Below are 17,252 nucleotides of genomic sequence, written 5' to 3' on the forward strand. Positions count from 1 at the left end.
AGGAGGCTGGAGTGAACTGAGTCTTGGCCGGGCCGAAGTCGTGTTGGGTTGGTGAGAGTTGAGGGTGGAGAGGAGTGGTCTAAGCAATGAGTTAGTCCGTTTCAAGGCACATATGCTTCCTCGGTGAGTCACGGCTTGTTGAGGCAGCTGGGAGCACTTCTGTATTGCTGCTGGCAGGACACGAGTGTGGCTTGAAGTAAACAGGATAGATTTTGATGAAGTTTGGTAGGGAATTTGGATTTACAGATGATCAACCATTAAAGGTTTTGATGATGCAAGATTGGTTGATTAGTGGAGAGGGCAGAGGCTGGAGGAAGGGTGATCAGATAAGAGAGGTACAGGAATCCAAATAAGTTGGGTGTGGGGCTGAAAGAAGGAGTGAATTCGGGAAAAATTTGGTTCTCAGAAAGAGGGGCATACATTTTTGGAATTATCTGAGAAATGTCTTTGCACTATGTATGCATGGTTCCCCTGCCATTCTAGCCAGTTTGAGAAATAGCAGTTTAGAAAGTGAAATAAATGGGCTTGGGTATGTAAGGTGAGGAAGAAAGAGTTTAGTGGGACTCTAGTCAGAAGTCAGGTGATGGGAATAAAGATGGCAGCAACTAAGAGGGAAGGTGGGGAAGTGCTGGGCTAGAAGCGAGAGGTGGGGAGTTCTGTTCTGGGTTTTGTTTAAGGGCCGAATGGGATCACCATGTGGAGTACGAAGATACAAGGAGCTGGAGCTCAGGATAGGCCAGACCCGTGGATTGGGAGTCAGTGGCATGGAGGGAACCTCCCAGTCTTGGGAGGAGGTGAAATTGGTAGGAGCAGGTATGGTACTGGAAGAGTACCCTGGTGGATCCCTGGTGGAATTCCTGGGCATCTGTTTTGATGATAGAAGTAACATATCTTTGGATGGAGAAGTGTACTGGGCCTGACTAATCCCACTAACTTTTTCAGAAGAAGCCGAATAGAGGAGTGTAAGTCAAGGGAGAAGGTATCCAAATTAGAGTCTTAGGTCTTATATATATATATATATATATATATATATATATATATATCAGTACAAAAAAATCAGTCTGTGTAGTTGTGAGTAGGTATTTTTCCTCTAACCTAGGGGTCGACAGACTTGTTCTGTGAAGGGCTGGATAGGAGTTATTTTCAGCTTCGCAGGCCACTTAGCCTCTCTTGCAGTTACTCACCTCTGCTATTGTAGTGTGAAAGCAATTGTAGACAACACATAGAGGAATGAGCACCTCTGTGTTCCAATAAAACTTTGTTGTTTTTTTTAGATTCAGTTTATTTATTTGATAGAGCATGCGCACGAGCAGGGGGGGGTGGCAGAGGGAGAGGGAGAAGCAGGCTCCTCGCTGAGCAGGGAGCCTGATGTGGGGCTCGATCTCAGGACCCCAGTATCGTGACCTGAGCCAAAAGCAGATGCTTAACCAACTGAGCTGCCCACATGCCCCCATTAAAACTTTATTTGTAAATGTAGACATAGACTGTAGTTTGCTGATCCCTGCTCTAACCCCATCACTTATTGTCTACTCCCATTGGGACAGTTGTCTTGCTTTATTCCTTGGTCCTTTACATCTCTCTGGAAGGTTTCAGAAGCACAAGGGTGTGCACTGGGGTAGGTATTGTTGCTCATAGACAGTTGCAAGGTGCACTTTGAGGTATTATAGTACTCACATGTGCCCATGCAAAGCAGACAGGAAATGTCATGCTGACCCATAATATATAGAAACTATAAAAGTAGCCCTGCTTCATCAGAAGCAGCGACAGGAGGGAAGTATTGGGTTTTGGATCTGGCTGATGCTTTCAGAGACATCTCGGTAGTTCCTGTTGCCAGTAGATGCCTGATCCTTCTCCAGGAACGGGGGCTGCATTATTTTAGCATCTCTCATTTCATATTCTATGCAAGAGAAAGATTATGCTTTAAAGAGAACCTCAGGCTAGAAGGCAAATAACCTGTGTTTTAATTTTGGCCACTTCCACAGTCTGTGTCTGTGTGAAGAGTGAACTCTGTAATCTAAAGTTCCTTCCGCCACCGATAGGGAGATGGGATACATTTAGTTGATTGAATCCTTATAATCAGAATTTTATTCCCAACTCTCATCTTGAGTTTAATGTTCTTATCTATGGTCGTGTCTTGTAAATTCTTCATTTTCATTCCTTTTACTTGCATTGTGGGAATTGCTGACTATACTTTATCAAGGGAATAAAGAATATTATCAAGGGAATTCAGTAAAGTGCTTTCCCAAATAAGACCATTTCAAATTCTTCAAAAATCATTGCTGTGTATAATATGGAATATTGGTTTTTCAAATATTGAGTGCTGGTCAATGTATTGAGAGGTCTGAGAGGACCCAAATAATTGCCAATGACTAACTTAATAAAGAATAGCAGTGGAACTGCTTTTATTTCATTTCATTTAACTTAATTGGTTGTATTGCCTGTTCTCCGTCCATTGTTCCCTAGGCAAGTTTATCACTGTTGGATGGGGCAGGAAGGAGACGCAGTTCCACGGATCCGAAGGCCGGCAAGCAGCCTTTCAGGTGCAGATGGTAAGATTGGGTCTATGGATACAGAGCCTTGACTGGAACAAATAGAGAAGTTTTGCTATCTACCAGAAACTCTGGGTGTCCTCTTATAGGCTGATAATGGACAGAGCTCTTGTGCTTTAGTAAAACTGAAACCGTTTTGAGGCCTCAGGGAAAGAGTCCTTCTAGAAAGACCTTTTTTCTTGCCAAGTTGCTTTGTAATTTCTTCTCCGTATAGAGAATAATTATAACCAATACTCAGTTTAAAAAATATATCATCACAGATAGAAATGAAACATTTTGTGTATCCTTTCCTCTTACTCTTTCCTTCCTTTCCAGAAAGAGCTGCTGCCCTTCATTCGCTGTTGATCATTTACATGGGTGTTTTCACACTTTATTCCTACATATATATTAGATACTTTGTATGATTTTTTTTTCCCTTTGGATGAAACTCTTTGTTTTCCTTTTTTTTTTTTTTTTTTAAAGATTTTATTTATTTATCTGACAGAGAGAAATCACAAGTAGATGGAGAGGCAGGCAGAGAGAGAGAGAGAGAGAGGGAAGCAGGCTCCCTGCCGAGCAGAGAGCCCGATGCGGGACTCGATCCCAGGACCCCGAGATCATGACCTGAGCCGAAGGCAGCGGCTTAACCCACTGAGCCACCCAGGCGCCTTGTTTTCCTTTTTTATGAATACCTTTTGAAGGTAGAACTATAGGAGTTAGTGATAATGGGTTAAATGTGGGGTGAGAGAGAAGAATTGAGAATGATCCCAAGATTTGGGCTGAGCAAATGGAAGCATATCATTTATGTTACATGTAGACGTTTCCATGAGCTCCGTGAGACAGGTGGATCAGTAATACACTGCCTGGCATTTACATTGTCCATCCATAATGAGTTCTCATCTGTCATCTCTTAACCCTTCACTAGAGGAGTTTGTGTTCTCCGTCGTAGGGCAATGTCATTGAGATTAGGTCTTATTAGATGGCCTATGTACTCCCTCCTGTGTAGAGTGTGGCACTGGTACCATTCTGCTGCACCCTGTTACTGGAATGGGGAGTCTCTCTCTTCAAGGCCTTCAGGCTTGAGATGCAGGATTGAGACCATTCTTCTTTCCATACATGGGTGGCACATAGAGTTCTTCTGTGTTTTCGCCCATTGCTACTGGTTTTACTGCCTCAGGTTTTCCCTGCCTGCCTTCCTCTCATCTTCTTAACTCATCTCTGTACTATTGTGAAGCTTACACAGTCATCAAAGAACCAGAAGTCTACCCTCTTCGATTTAGATAAATGAAACATTTATTTCCTTATCCTAGATACCTGGCAGATTCCTGAGCTCATTTTATTTAATATCCAGATGTGCAGCTCTTTTCCTATGTTGCTGTGCTTGGAGGCCACTTTTTTTTTTTTTTATGCCTAAAGATAGATTTTGTTTTGTTCTCTTTTCGTGATGATTTCTGGGCCTAAGAGACCTTCTAGAAGGCTTCTTGAGGATTCTGTGAAGTTGGTTTTCTAGATAGCTGAAACCTCATGTAAAAGATGTAACTTTAATAGCCTGGGGCTTGTTTGATTCTGGGCCATTTAAGTCGCCCAGTAACATTTGTGTTCCCTCACCTCTTTAGTACGAGTCGGCTTTGCCCTGGGATGACCATAGACCACAAGTGACGTGGCGTGGTGACGGCCAGTTTTTTGCTGTGAGTGTTGTTTGCCCAGAGACAGGTATGGAAATAAATTGCAGTTAAAGAAAAAAAAAATTAATGAAGTTCAAGAAGGTTTTTTTCCTTTCACTTTTTTTTTTTTCTTTAAAGATTTTATTTATTTATTTGACAGACCGAGATTATAAGTAGGCAGGTGTTGGGGGGTGAAGCAGGCTCCCCGCTGAGCAGGGAGCCCCACAGGAGCTTGATCCCAGGACCCTGGGAGCGCGACCCAAGCCAGAGGCAGAGGCCCCAACCCACTGAGCCACCCAGGCGCCCCTCTTCCTTTTGCTTTCTAAAATTATACATACAAGGTGCTGCTTTAGATATTAAATGCATTTAGAGCTAAGAACTATAAGAATTCTTTGAAGTCATCTGGTCCAGCCTCCTACCTGTTGGGTATAAATTCTTTTTTTTTTTTTTTTTTAAAGATTTTATTTGTTTATTTGACAGAGAGAGATTACAAGTAGGCAGAGAAGCAGGCAGAGAGAGAGAGAGAGGAGGAAGCAGGCTCCCTGCTGAGCAGAGAGCCCGATGCGGGACTCGATCCCAGGACCCTGAGATCATGACCTGAGCCGAAGGCAGCGGCTTAACCCACTAACCAGATTAATCTACTTGGTGGTTTTCATTAATGAGATGTTTGAATAGTTCTGACTTGACAACATTCTAAGTTTGTTTATTTTGACCCTGCCTGCTGCCCAGGAGCTCGGAAGGTCAGAGTTTGGAACCGAGAATTTGCTTTGCAGTCGACCAGTGAGCCTGTGGCAGGACTGGGACCAGCTCTGGCTTGGAAGTGAGTTGGAGAAGAAACTTTGTTAACTTCTTCCTCTGAGAGGATCTTGGAACTACTGGTAGGGATAGTGGTACCTGTTGAGTACAGGTGTTAAAGTAACTCAGAAGGATATTAACTTCTCATTTGTCCATAAGCCCATATCTTTTTCGTTTTCATTTTTCTTCATTTTGAATTCAATTTCAATAATGGATTCAGAGCTTCTTCACAGATGTCATTTCAAGGCCCACACGTTTGACAGCTTATAGGGCAGGCCTGTATGAAGCCACTGTGTATCGCAGAGAGTGGTGCTTAGAAGGGAAGTCATAGTCTACAAAGCTCTATGGGGCAGTGGAGCTCTGGTGAAAACTGGGAAAAGGGCTCTCTTCTCTGCACAGCCCACAAGCTCTTTCACTGGAGGGTTCTGCTTGCCGAGGAAAATGCAGGCTGGATTCAGGCTCAGTTTACCTCCTTTCCGGTCTCTGCAGCTTCCCTGAGTAAAGTCTGAAGAAATGTTTCCTTTTCAGTAGCATCTGTTACATGCCAAACCCCTAGGTCTCTGGGTTTTAGATGTCATGTTTCCCACCAGTGTTTGAGTGACGATTGAATGATGGAGCAAAGAGAGGGATTTAAATTAAAACTGTAGAGACAAATATGAACAAGATGAGGTGATTGGAATATTTTAAGTCGATTGAGAAGTCTTACGAAGCACCTGAGCCTGGAATAGTTGCTGAAGTCATAGGCTTGAAGGAGAGCTACATTATGTTTTTATAGGACATTATATTTGGAGTAATTTTAGAAATTTATTGTTTTCCTTTTTAGAAGTCACACTGGTGCATTCTAAATTTGTAAGTCTTTGTGGGCAAATGGAACCTTTGTGCAGATTTGGAAGAGGCATCTCTCCTCTGGGCAGGCTGAAGTGCTTGGCAAGAGACATGTGCAGTTTAAACCTTCCTTGGGTGGAAATTTTTTGTTGGAAAAATCATTTCTCTGACTTTCCTCTTGCTCTTAGCCCGCGGGCTGTGCTTTCGGATGTCCTAACGCTCAGGGTTTGCTTTAAGGCCCTCAGGTAGTTTGATTGCATCTACCCAAGAGAAACCCAATCAGCAGGATATTGTGTTCTTTGAGAAAAATGGCCTTCTTCATGGACATTTTACGCTTCCTTTCCTCAAAGATGAGGTTAAGGTAAGTGCCTGAGTTGTTTCAAATTGAGAGGACTTCCCACAGCTATAGAGGCTTTTATCTGAATGGGCGTGTAAAGAGAAGCTCCAGAGTAGACAGCAGTAAAAATAGTGGTTTCTTAAAATTGAATCTTTTTTGAAAGAGAGTTTTTTTTTTAAGGACCTTTGACAAAGAAGAAATGGCATTCTTTCGTACCCTAGGTAAAACACAGATAGAAAATCTCATATTTAAACAAAAGCATGGTGCTTCCAGTGGTAGGTACTTTTCATTAATAACATTTAAACCTTAAATGACTTGTGTCCCATTAGGGTCACAGAAACACCAAATGGTGAGCTTTAATTATATAAACATAAATATCTAAAACTATGTTGCAAGTAAATTAAAAATTGAAGTTAAAGTTGAGAGAAGAATTTAATGAACGCCCATGTCCTTTGTACTCACTTTCAAAAGATGCCAACATTTTGTAGCGTTTTCACGCAGTCACTGCTTTCTAACCTAAACACACACGTTTTTATTTCCTGGGGTTTTAATTTTAGAAATTGTATCTTTAATATTCATTTCTAGCAGGTAGGTCCATTATCACACCTTACAAGATTAGTAATAATTCCTTACTATTATCTTTTTTTTTTTTTTTAAAGATTTTTTCTTTATTTATCTGACAGAGATCACAAGTAGGCAGAGAGGCAGGCAGAGAGAGAGGAGGAAGCAGGCTCCCTGCAGAGCAGAGAGCCCGATGCGGGGCTCGATCCCAGGACCCTGGGATCATGACCTGAACCGAAGGCAGAGGCTTAACCCACTGAGCCACCCAGGCGCCCCTCCTTACTATTATCTTAATACCTAGTTCATGTTCAGATTTCTAAAAATGTCTAAAAATGCCAACTTGCTGTCTAAAAATGTCAACTTGCATTTGGCTAAGTCTTAAATTTTTAAGAATAATGCATTTTTTTAACATCTCCTACACATAATGACATATTACCTAGATTTGCTTTATTAAATTCATAATTTATAGTCTGGCATCAGCTCAGGTAGTAGGATTATTTGGCTTGTGAGAACAGGGAATTCAGCTCTGATAAGGATTTTGAAATATATACATAGTTAAAAGCCAGTGACACGTCTTTTTTTTTTCCTACTAGGTAAATGGCCTGCTCTGGAATGCAGATTCCACTGTGCTTGCAGTTTGGCTGGAAGACCTTCAGAGGGAAGAAAATCGCACGCTACAAACCTATGGTGAGACAGCACTAGTATCTGAGCCTTGCACTGCATTAAAAATGTGGTTGAAAGTCGTAGGCTGTGGAGTTGCTTTTCTCCCTTGCCCTTTGTCCTGTAGTAGAATCAGAGGTAACTGAGGGGATAGACAGGTGGAAATGAGGGAGTCGTTTAGTTTTGATTATTTATCGATCTTAGTCACGTATCAGTCAAGGTTCTCTAGACAAATAGACTCAGGGCAGGCTGGCAGGTTGGAAATTCAGTGAAGAGTTGATGTTGCTGTCTTGAGTCGTAAATCTGTAAGGACTAACCTATGGTCTGGAACTCAGGCAGGTTCTGTGATACAGTCTTGAGAAATTCCTTTTCTGGGAAACCTCAGTTTTTGCTCTTAAGACCATAAACTCTTTCTGTGAGACCCACGTTCTGAGGGATACTCTTTTGTATTTAAAGTTGATTGTGAAAGGTAATCACATCTACCAAATAACCTTCCAGCACTATCTTGACTAGTGTTTGTTTAAATAGCTGGGCATCATTGCCTAGCCAAGTTGACATATGAAACCAACCGTCCCAAGCCATCAGTGCTTCCTCTGCATGGATGGTGTTGCTGCAGGAAGGTGAAGTGTTGGCCACAGGAAAGCTTTAGCGGTGAAAGAGAAATGGCATTAGCTCCAAGAAAGAACCCTCTCTCTACCTTTTTATTGTAGGTCAGATTGTAGATAAGTATTTTTCAGTGTCTGTGTAGTATGTGAAAGTATCAGAAAGTAAGGATGAGAAAAAACAAAAGTTGTTCTATAGTTCTATTGCTCAGTATTGAGCACTATTAAAATTTTCTTGTCTTCCAGATTTTATATGTATGAAACAGTATAGCTCTGATCTCAGTTACGTATGTGATACATGTAGATTTATAATGTCACAAACGTTTCCATTTCAAGTACCCATGGGCATCATTTTAAATTGCTGTATAAGACACATTTGTGCCACATCTTATTAAATCTCATGCTGTTAGGCACTTGAAGTTTTGTAATTTTTCCTGTCAACAGCAACACACTGAATATTTTTGTTCATAAATCTTTTTAGTTGCTTATTTTTTAAGCGGCTTTCAAAAAACTTTTTAGTCATTAGAACTGAAATGTTATCTAGAAGCAATTTGTTTATTCATTCATGGCACAACCCTTCTCAATGCTGGCTGTACCTGTAGGAAGAAAATGCCATCCAGGCCTCATCTCAGAGTTGGATTCGGTGTGTTAGAATGGGGACTGTTCGTCAGTGCTTAATTAAAAAAATAAAAAAGCTCCCAAGTTAGTGATAACATGCAGCCAGAGTTGCGGACCACTGATTAGGCCGGGTGGCAGGGGCTGGCACTGTGGTATGTTCGGGATAAAAGTGTGGCATGGGAACAGCCCCCTTTGTCCTCACAGAACGGGAGTATGTGGTCTAACTTAGCAACTTACAGCTTGGTAGAAGTGTTTCAAGATTGGCTTAGACATGATTAGGTCTTTTCCCCCCAGCTTTATCGAACTCCAGTACTGTGTAAGCCTAAGATGCACGCTGGGACGATGCGATACGTGTGTATGTTGTGACGTGTCTACCACAGTGCAGTTGGTTAACATCCTTCACTTCACGGAATTCCCAGTTTGGGTAACACGGTGAGAAGATTAAAGACGTAGTCTCACAGCCGCTTTCAGGTGTACCGTCCAGGCTGTTAGCTGGAGTCAGCGTGCTGTTCATCGGCTCCCCGGAACTTGAACGCAAGAGTCTGTGCTCTTTGACCAGTATCTCTCCCATCTCCTCCCTACCCCAGCAGTAGGTCTTACTCTTTTAAAAGATGTTGGAAGGGACGGCTGCTGATAAAGGATAAGTAGTGATTATTCTCTGAGAGCTGAGTCATGCTTAATAACAGATCACCTGGGGCATAACTGTAGGGAAAGCCCCTGGGGGAAAAGAATCAGTCTAGTACAGCAGAGGATACTAACCTCGAGCTCTCAGATTGAGTGTTTTAATACTTTTAATCTAATTGCCTGATTTTCTTCTGTATAAATCTGCATGAAAAAACAGCTCACTAAAGCACTGTCATCCTAGTAACTTTCTGTCCCCGTGATCCTAAAGTTTGAACGTAGAGATAACCTGAACATATGTGCTTCTGGCCTTCGTTCATCCCCGTGGAAAACTACTTCTTGACTCTTATTATTGACAGTATTATTTGGATGAGGATGCTGAGCAGGAGGGGTCATTTGAAAAAGAAACAATATCCCCCATCCCCTGTCCGGGAGGTGATGGGAAGTCTGGTTGTCCGACATCTGACGGCCGTCCTTGGTTTCCCGTTGCAGTGCAGCTCTGGACTGTGGGGAACTATCACTGGTATCTCAAGCAGAGTCTGCCCTTCAGCACCTGTGGGAAGAGCAAGCTCGTGTCTCTGATGTGGGACCCAGTGACCCCGTCCCGGCTGCACGTTCTGTGTCAGGGCTGGCGTTACCTCTGCTACGACTGGCACTGGACGACTGACCGGAGCTCGGGAGACAATTCCAGTGACATGGCAAACGTCGCTGTCATTGATGGAAGTAAGGAGCTGGGAAGTGTGTCCATGAGCCTGTGCCTGCAGATGTGGTGGTTTGACTAAAATTGGGGAATTTTGATGGGTGTGGTGCTTTGGTGGTTTGGTTTATTTTTACTTCGTGTTTTGTTCTGATTGAATCGGGATGCCCTTAGTGGGGGCATGTACTCTTCTGAGAACCATAGTCCTTCGTCACCCCTGCTGCTGCCCACCCCCATTACATCTGTAGTCTTCACGAATTTACTTGTCTGCTCTTTGAAGACGTTGAAAATTTTGACCCCAGGTGTGGAGAAAGACAGCAGTGGTCCTGTGACATTGGGCGTGCTGGCCTTACCTTTGTGCCCTGACATAGATTTACATTGACCCTTGCACCCCCCGATTTGGGTTGCTTTTTGACATAATACTTATTAATTATATAATCTGTACAGTATGTTCAAGTCACAGACAACTGTCTAGTGTGAGGATTTTGTTTGATGAGGGGGAGGAAATTGGGGCAATTTCACCTGAAAAGACAGTTTACTTACTGCTGATAACATAAAGAAAAACTTGTTTCTAAGATTGTAATGTGCCTGGGTGTGCTAATTTTGTTCTGTGTTCTGTGTAGTAGTCCTAATATAGATTTTATAATTCTGTGTTTTGTCCAGAGGGTTTAATCAGATATGTCTTATTACTAAAAACATACATAGGGAGTCGTTTAACGATTTTCAAGAGAATCGTACCCTTGGTTCAGTCTGGCTTTGTTTCTGGCCTCAGTTTCAAACTGGAACCCTGGCCTTCTTCCCCTTTTTCATAAGAGTTGGACTCCCAACTCCAGAGGAGTCCAACTGGACTGGAGGTGACAGTAGTCAGATACAGAGCCCTGATACATAATTTTCCCTGTATATTATGTTTAAGCTTATTTATATTAAAAAAAAAAGCAAAGATTTTTAGGAATTGCTGTATATTTTCTACCCCCATTCTTAGTGGTACTGTGCTGTCACATGCTCCATTTTACAAATTAAACATCCATGTATCTAATCTCTCCTCTTATACACAGACAGGGTATTGGTGACAGTCTTCCGACAGAGTGTGGTTCCACCTCCCATGTGCACCTACCAACTGCTGCTCCCACACCCTGTGAATCAGGTCGTGTTCTCTGCACACCCCCAGAAGAGTAATGACCTTGCAATCCTGGACGCCAGTAACCAGATTTCTGTTTATAAATGTGGTATGTTCAAAAATTGTTACTAAGACGTTCTGAGCCAAATCCCTCTTGCACAAAATCAAATTACAGTGTGGTGTTGCCTTAGCTCCAGTGTTTCTAAAAACTTTGACGTTTGTAATTAATATCATTATTATAATATATATGGAGATATATAATTGATTGATATATAATTGATATTGATATATAATTGATATATAATTGACTTGTGGGATTTTTGGGGGGTGGGGGAGTCTAACCCCACTCTGGTTTATAAGAGCACTTCCTTTTATTTGTTGAACTTAAAGAGTCAATGATTTAAGAATAACATTCACCCTGGAAGTAGCATAGTATCTTATTGTGTCTTTAACATGGTTTACGGTTCTCATTGCCTTTGCACATATTTCTAGTTGATCTCACAGCCTTCCTAGGAGCAGCATCAGAGCTGGTATTTTTGTGTTCCATAGAGGAGGGAAGAGAATGCCAGGGTGTTTGCACTTTGCTCGAACAAGAATGGATGAGGATCTCGGCTTACGTGTTGTAGCTTTTAATCCAGTTGTCCTTCCACCATCCCATTTCTGTCAGTTGCTAGTTGCTTTCGTGATGTCCAGGAGAAGCGGAAAGGTGTTTTTATTTTGAGTTCTATGATTATGTTGTAAATTATACTGGCATGTGATACTGACAGCCTTGTTTTCAAATGGTCCTGAATTTTCAGTCTGAAAGGCAGACAGAGATTTAAGAAAGAGGTTGTGATGTGGTTGTTTCTGATCTCTCTATATCTAAAGTGGATTACCTTCTAGAACCCACTAAATGCAGAATTCAATACCTTTAGCATCAGGAAAAATGTGTGTAGTTTACTGTGATAGTAACTGTTCTTATGTTTTAGGTGATAGTCCAAGTGTGGATTCCACAGTGAAGCTGGGAGCTGTGGGTGGAAATGGATTTAAAGTTTCTCTTAGAACACCTCATCTGGAAAAGAGATACAAGTATGTTGTTTGCAATTAATTTGGACCTCTGGGAGTAGCTGTTACTATTCCACGCCTATTGCCGAGTGGAACAAGAAGTAGATACAATGCCTGGGCCCTGGTTTTTGAGTCAGCTGGGGAAGTCAGTTATCTATAGATGGGGAAGCCAACCAGTTATCTATAGATCTGAATGCCACGTGCTGATGGGTGGCAATGGAGCCAAGCTGGTAGCTGGCTTAGAACCCATTTCCTCCAGTAGCCCTTGGTTCTCTGTGTGGGAAAGGCGGAGATGGGGATGGTAACAAGCCGCATTGACTTAGGTACATGAGGGGGTCTGCGTTGTTCACATATGGTTGACCGAATGCGGTCTTTGTCCCATCCCACACTCCAGAACTTTGGGTTGCTGCATTTTGAGTTTCCCAGGTTGGAAATCAGACTGCATTTTCTCATTAAAACAGTATTATAAATGGTTAGGTATAAATGAGTACCTCAGGTGCACTGTAAGTATTGTAAAATGACCCTGAAGCTAATTATTAATTATAATACCACTTCTGTGAGAATCCAAGACTTAATTCTACTTGATAAGCCTATGTTTGTAATCACTATAAATAAATTAATTTATTTATAAATTAATAGGGACAATAAACTAACTGAATTTCGTAAGTAATATGTTTCTTAAATATATGCAGTATGGGTAATGTGTATAAATTTTCAACCTGTGATTTGGGGGCTGTCTCTATAATGCTTAGTCGTTCTCAAAGAACATTTATGTGGATTATTTCATTTCACAGAACTGAACCTATTAGAGGACAGACTTAAGGCAAACTAGGAAGTGTGAGGCAATTATGTAATTTGATTTTTAAAAAATTGAGAGGATAGCTCCTGGTCATTTAGGAGATTTCGTGAAGGACATGAATACTTATCTTGATCTTTGAAGAAGAGATGAGTTTAGGACTGGCAGAAATGCCCTGGGAGCACTGGCCGTGATGGAGGGAACCAGAGATGGGAATGCCCCTATGTGGGGAGGAACGCAGTGGAGGGACTGAGACCAGGGAGAGCTGGTTGAGTAGGAAGATCAGGGTGTAGTGACCCCGCTTCTTTAGTGCATGCTGAGGATTTGTCACTTAGGCTTAAAGGCTGGAGAAGTAGACATTAGGGGTTCCCCTGAGTTGGCAAAAATCTGCTGTCCCCTGAGATATTAATGCTACAGGAGGCAGGTGTTAGAGGCCAGAGATCCGTTTCTGAAGCTAATTAGTCATTATGATGTGAGATGCTTAAAAATAACCCACTCTGCTGAGACCCACACATCTGCTGGAGCCGGGTTTGAATGCTGGTAAGTGGCGACAGTGGAAAACCTCTGGGGTTTGATATGTAAGGCCGGGGGCAAGTGATTTTCTTGTGTAGTCAGTTTCTTGAGGTGTTTTCTTCAAACCTGAAGATCTCAGAACATAGGAAATGTAAATAAATAGAAAAACATTCTGGCATTACTGCAGGTTTTGTCCCTCTAAATAATTAGGAATTGACTCTGTACACGGTGGTTCATTCTTTGTTTAGGAAAATCATTTTAGGAAAATCTAAAGCTAAAAATCGTTTAGGAAAATCTCAGTGATATTAGAGCTTTATTCATGTTATTTCTAAATTCATTTAGATATTCTTCAATATTTAAAACAGAATTCAGTTTGAGAATGGTGAAGATCAAGAAGGAAACCCTCTGAAGCTCAGCCTTCTCACCTGGATTCAAGAAGACGTTTTCCTGGCTGTAAGCCACAGTCCGTCCGGCGCACAGTCTGTCATTCACCATCTGACTTTGGCCCCTTCCGAGACGGATGATGAGCATGGACAGCTCAGTATCAGGTATCGCGACACTTCCCTGTATTCCGTGGGGTTACGCTTTTGTCTTTGCTGGGTGGAGGACTCTTTTGACTTCTAGCAAGCAGGGTTGAGGGCAACTGCTTCCTTGTTAAACACACTTAGCAAGACGGTTAAGTGTAGTTTTGAGTCATGTCACAATACAAACCTAAAAATGCACCAGGGGTGCTGGACCACAAGGCAGATACCAATAAATGGGTCGAAACATTTATAAGATGTGTTAAAATTTTTAATTCAGCATATACTTACACTCTGGCAGGTAACTGTTAGCCCAAGAGAATTAGCCACTGTCGTTACCCTGGTTAGTTACTAAGATCAATGGTAAGGTCTGTGTACATGCACTGCAGTGGGTATGGTGACTTCTGAATGCTGCTTCTGGCTTCTCTGTTCTCTCGGGCGCTTGACTACATGTACTGCTAGAAGGTCATCTCTCTTTCTCTTTGCTAAAATTTCACTGCTCCCTGGCCCTCGGTTTCACACTGCATGTTTGTCACAGGTTTCAGGTAATGAGTGAGGCTGTTTCATGTAATGCAAGCCTCATTGTGCGGTAGGTGGCGGGGCCTGGACATCTCCAAGAATCCTCAGGCTTCCCTTGTCAAAACTTGGCTCTTGAAACAAGCTGATATTAATCTTCACACTCATTTGTAATTAAGGGTTTCCTAGTTAGATTTCAGTTTTCCATGAAAACCCTTGCTGCAAAATTTAGGAATTTTTCTTCATTGTGTACATAAAACATATTCTAGTGTATTCGTTAACTCCTATTCTTTGACTCATAGTACTTCCTGTTTTTTACAAAGCTTTTTGTGAATATCCGGACGGGTACAAAAAATTTTCTAGCTATATGCAACAACTCTGATAGCCAGGAGCTTAATTTAAAAAAGCAGAGCGGGGGCACCCGGGGGGCTCAGTCATTGGGCATCTGCCTTCGGTCCTGGGATTGAGCCCCACGTTGGGCTCCCTGCTCTAGGGGAAGCCTGCTTCTCCCTCTCCAATTCCCCATGCTTGTGTTTTCTCTCTCACTGTGTCTCTTTCTGTCAAAAGAATAATTAAAGTCTTAAAAAAATAAAAAATAATTTAAAATATTTAAAAAACAGAGCGGATGGGGTGGAAGGGATGGGTGACACAGGTGCTGGGGGTTAAGGAGTACACTTATCGTGATGCGCCCTGGGAGATGTCTGGAAGTGTTGAATCGCTCTGTTATACACCTGAAAGTAAGACAACACTGTTACCTACACTAGAATTAAAATAAAAGCTTAATTAAAAAATAATAAAAGGTAGAACAATTTACAATAGAAATAACCCAAGTTGTACATATTTCTGCTTCTCCAAATTTGAAATTCTTTATCATCAGTTTGTAGAAAGAAAAACTAGATCATTTCATTTGCTGTAAAGGAAATGAGAAGTTACTTAAAATATATTTCTGCTGGGGTGCCTGGGTGGCTCAGTGGGTTGGGGCCTCTGCCTTCAGCTCAGGTCATGGTCTCAGGGTCCTGGGATCGAGCCCCACATCGGGCTTCCTGCTCAGCAGGGAGCCTGTTTCCCCTCCCCCCCACCGCCTGCTTGTGATCTCTGTCAGATAAATAAATTAAATCTTTAAAAAATATATATACGTATGCATGTGTGTGTGTATATATACATATACATATATATATTTCTGCTGCTTTGATTTTTGTTTCTCAAAAAAAGTATTTTGTTCTTACAAAATATTAATGTCTTTAGGGACTATAAAGTCCCTTGTTTGAGCTTATAGCTTTTAATGTCTTATATTTATTATAGCTTAAGTTTTGTAGAAGAAACTCTTTAGTGCTTTTGCTGTGGTAACTCACTTCTTTCTCATGCTACCTCTTGGAAGTGTGTATTATTAGCGTCCTTGTTTTATAGCTGAAACCACTGAGGCACAGAGCAGTTCAGTAACTTGCCTGACATCATGTAGGTAGAGCTTCAATCCAGTCCCAGCCATTTGGCTCTGGAGTCTGTCTTCTTAACCTATTTTCAGATCATTTATTCTCACGAAATTTGAGACATTTTGAGTTTTTTTGTATATTGGCTAAAAATTCTTTGAATAAATGTTAAGATTGGCAACATTTGCTTTTATTGCTACTTCTTCCATGTCTATTAAAAACATGTCTACTCTCTGTTCATTGACACAGGAAAAAATATGACAGGAACAGATTCTCCTCTTCTCATTAATGAAGACCCACCAGTTTCCGTGAATGAATATGATAGCAATAAGAGATATTGAGTATGCTCATTTTCCTATAGACTTACAGCTTTATTTACCACAGTATACATTTTAAGGAGACAGAAATGATACCATGCATATCTAATGAAGGCAGTAGGTTGTAATAAGTTGTATTAAGTTGCTGCTGGCATGGGAGTGATGACCTCACAGCAGAGACAGCTAGCTTCTTGGCATTGTGGAAAACAGTGTCGTGTGACAGGTCATTACTTTGGCCTTCTGCTGGCAGTATCTATCTATCAATGTGTATATGCGTGCATGTGTGTGTATGTATTATATCTATCTTGTGTTGAAATAGGCAGTGCAGGCCAAAGGGAAATTGTTTATTTCTTTTCCTGTTTCTGCAAAATCAGTGGGATACTACTACTTTTGAGAAAAGTGGTCTGTTCACACTCTGATTCCTGCTTTTTAAAAAAAATTGTTATTTTTTTGCTTTCATCAGTTCATCTGTGACAGTGGATGGAATCATCATCAGTCTGTGTTGCAATTCCAAGACCAAGTCAGTAGCATTGCAGCTGGCTGGTGGCCAGATACTTAAGTACTTCTGGGGTGAGTATCAGAATGTTAGGAAAGCATGTTTATGATTCACATAAATGTTTAATTCTTGAGAATGTGTACTTGTGACTTTCTTATCAGGGCTACGTTGATGGTTAGGTCTTTTAACTGTCCTGGAAAACCCTAAGCTGTAGTGTAGAATTGGCAGGTGTATTCTGTAATGGACCAGTGTTCTAATGAGTTTCCAAAATATGTTTGGAAAGTGATCCAAATTGCATGTTAACTGTTTCAGCAAGTATTGATGTAACAGTTTCATAGTGAGCATACCCGTTTTGTGTAAACTTCATCTGCCAATCCTGCAGAATCACCCTCTCTGGCTGTGGAGCCGTGGAAGAAGCCTGGTGGATTTCCTGTTCAGTTTCCTTATCCATGCACACAGACTGAATTGGCCATGATTGGAGGAGAGGCAAGTGAACACAGGGCAGAAAACAACCACTTAGAGCAGTGGTCCAGGGACTGCCGGCATTATAAAAGAATATGGGCTTTGGAGGTAGATCTGGGGCTCCTAAGGGAGCAC

At 41.6% G+C, this 17,252-nt stretch overlaps 1 protein-coding gene across 1 annotated transcript in view; it reads left to right on the forward strand.

Annotated features, from left to right (window-relative positions):
• ELP1 (elongator acetyltransferase complex subunit 1) overlaps positions 1 to 17,252 on the forward strand; it is a 59,597-nt gene that overhangs the window by 8,498 nt on the left and 33,847 nt on the right. Inside the window, exons 6-16 of the mRNA XM_044265187.1 lie at positions 2,464 to 2,549; positions 4,145 to 4,241; positions 4,922 to 5,012; positions 6,050 to 6,173; positions 7,304 to 7,397; positions 9,704 to 9,934; positions 10,964 to 11,134; positions 11,994 to 12,093; positions 13,744 to 13,926; positions 16,623 to 16,729; positions 17,038 to 17,141. Coding sequence (XP_044121122.1) covers positions 2,464 to 2,549; positions 4,145 to 4,241; positions 4,922 to 5,012; positions 6,050 to 6,173; positions 7,304 to 7,397; positions 9,704 to 9,934; positions 10,964 to 11,134; positions 11,994 to 12,093; positions 13,744 to 13,926; positions 16,623 to 16,729; positions 17,038 to 17,141 — 1,388 coding nt within the window. The remainder of the gene's footprint in view (positions 1 to 2,463; positions 2,550 to 4,144; positions 4,242 to 4,921; positions 5,013 to 6,049; positions 6,174 to 7,303; positions 7,398 to 9,703; positions 9,935 to 10,963; positions 11,135 to 11,993; positions 12,094 to 13,743; positions 13,927 to 16,622; positions 16,730 to 17,037; positions 17,142 to 17,252) is intronic.

Source organism: Neovison vison, chromosome 9, assembly GCF_020171115.1.
Source record: "Neovison vison isolate M4711 chromosome 9, ASM_NN_V1, whole genome shotgun sequence".
NCBI lineage: Eukaryota > Metazoa > Chordata > Mammalia > Carnivora > Mustelidae > Neogale > Neogale vison.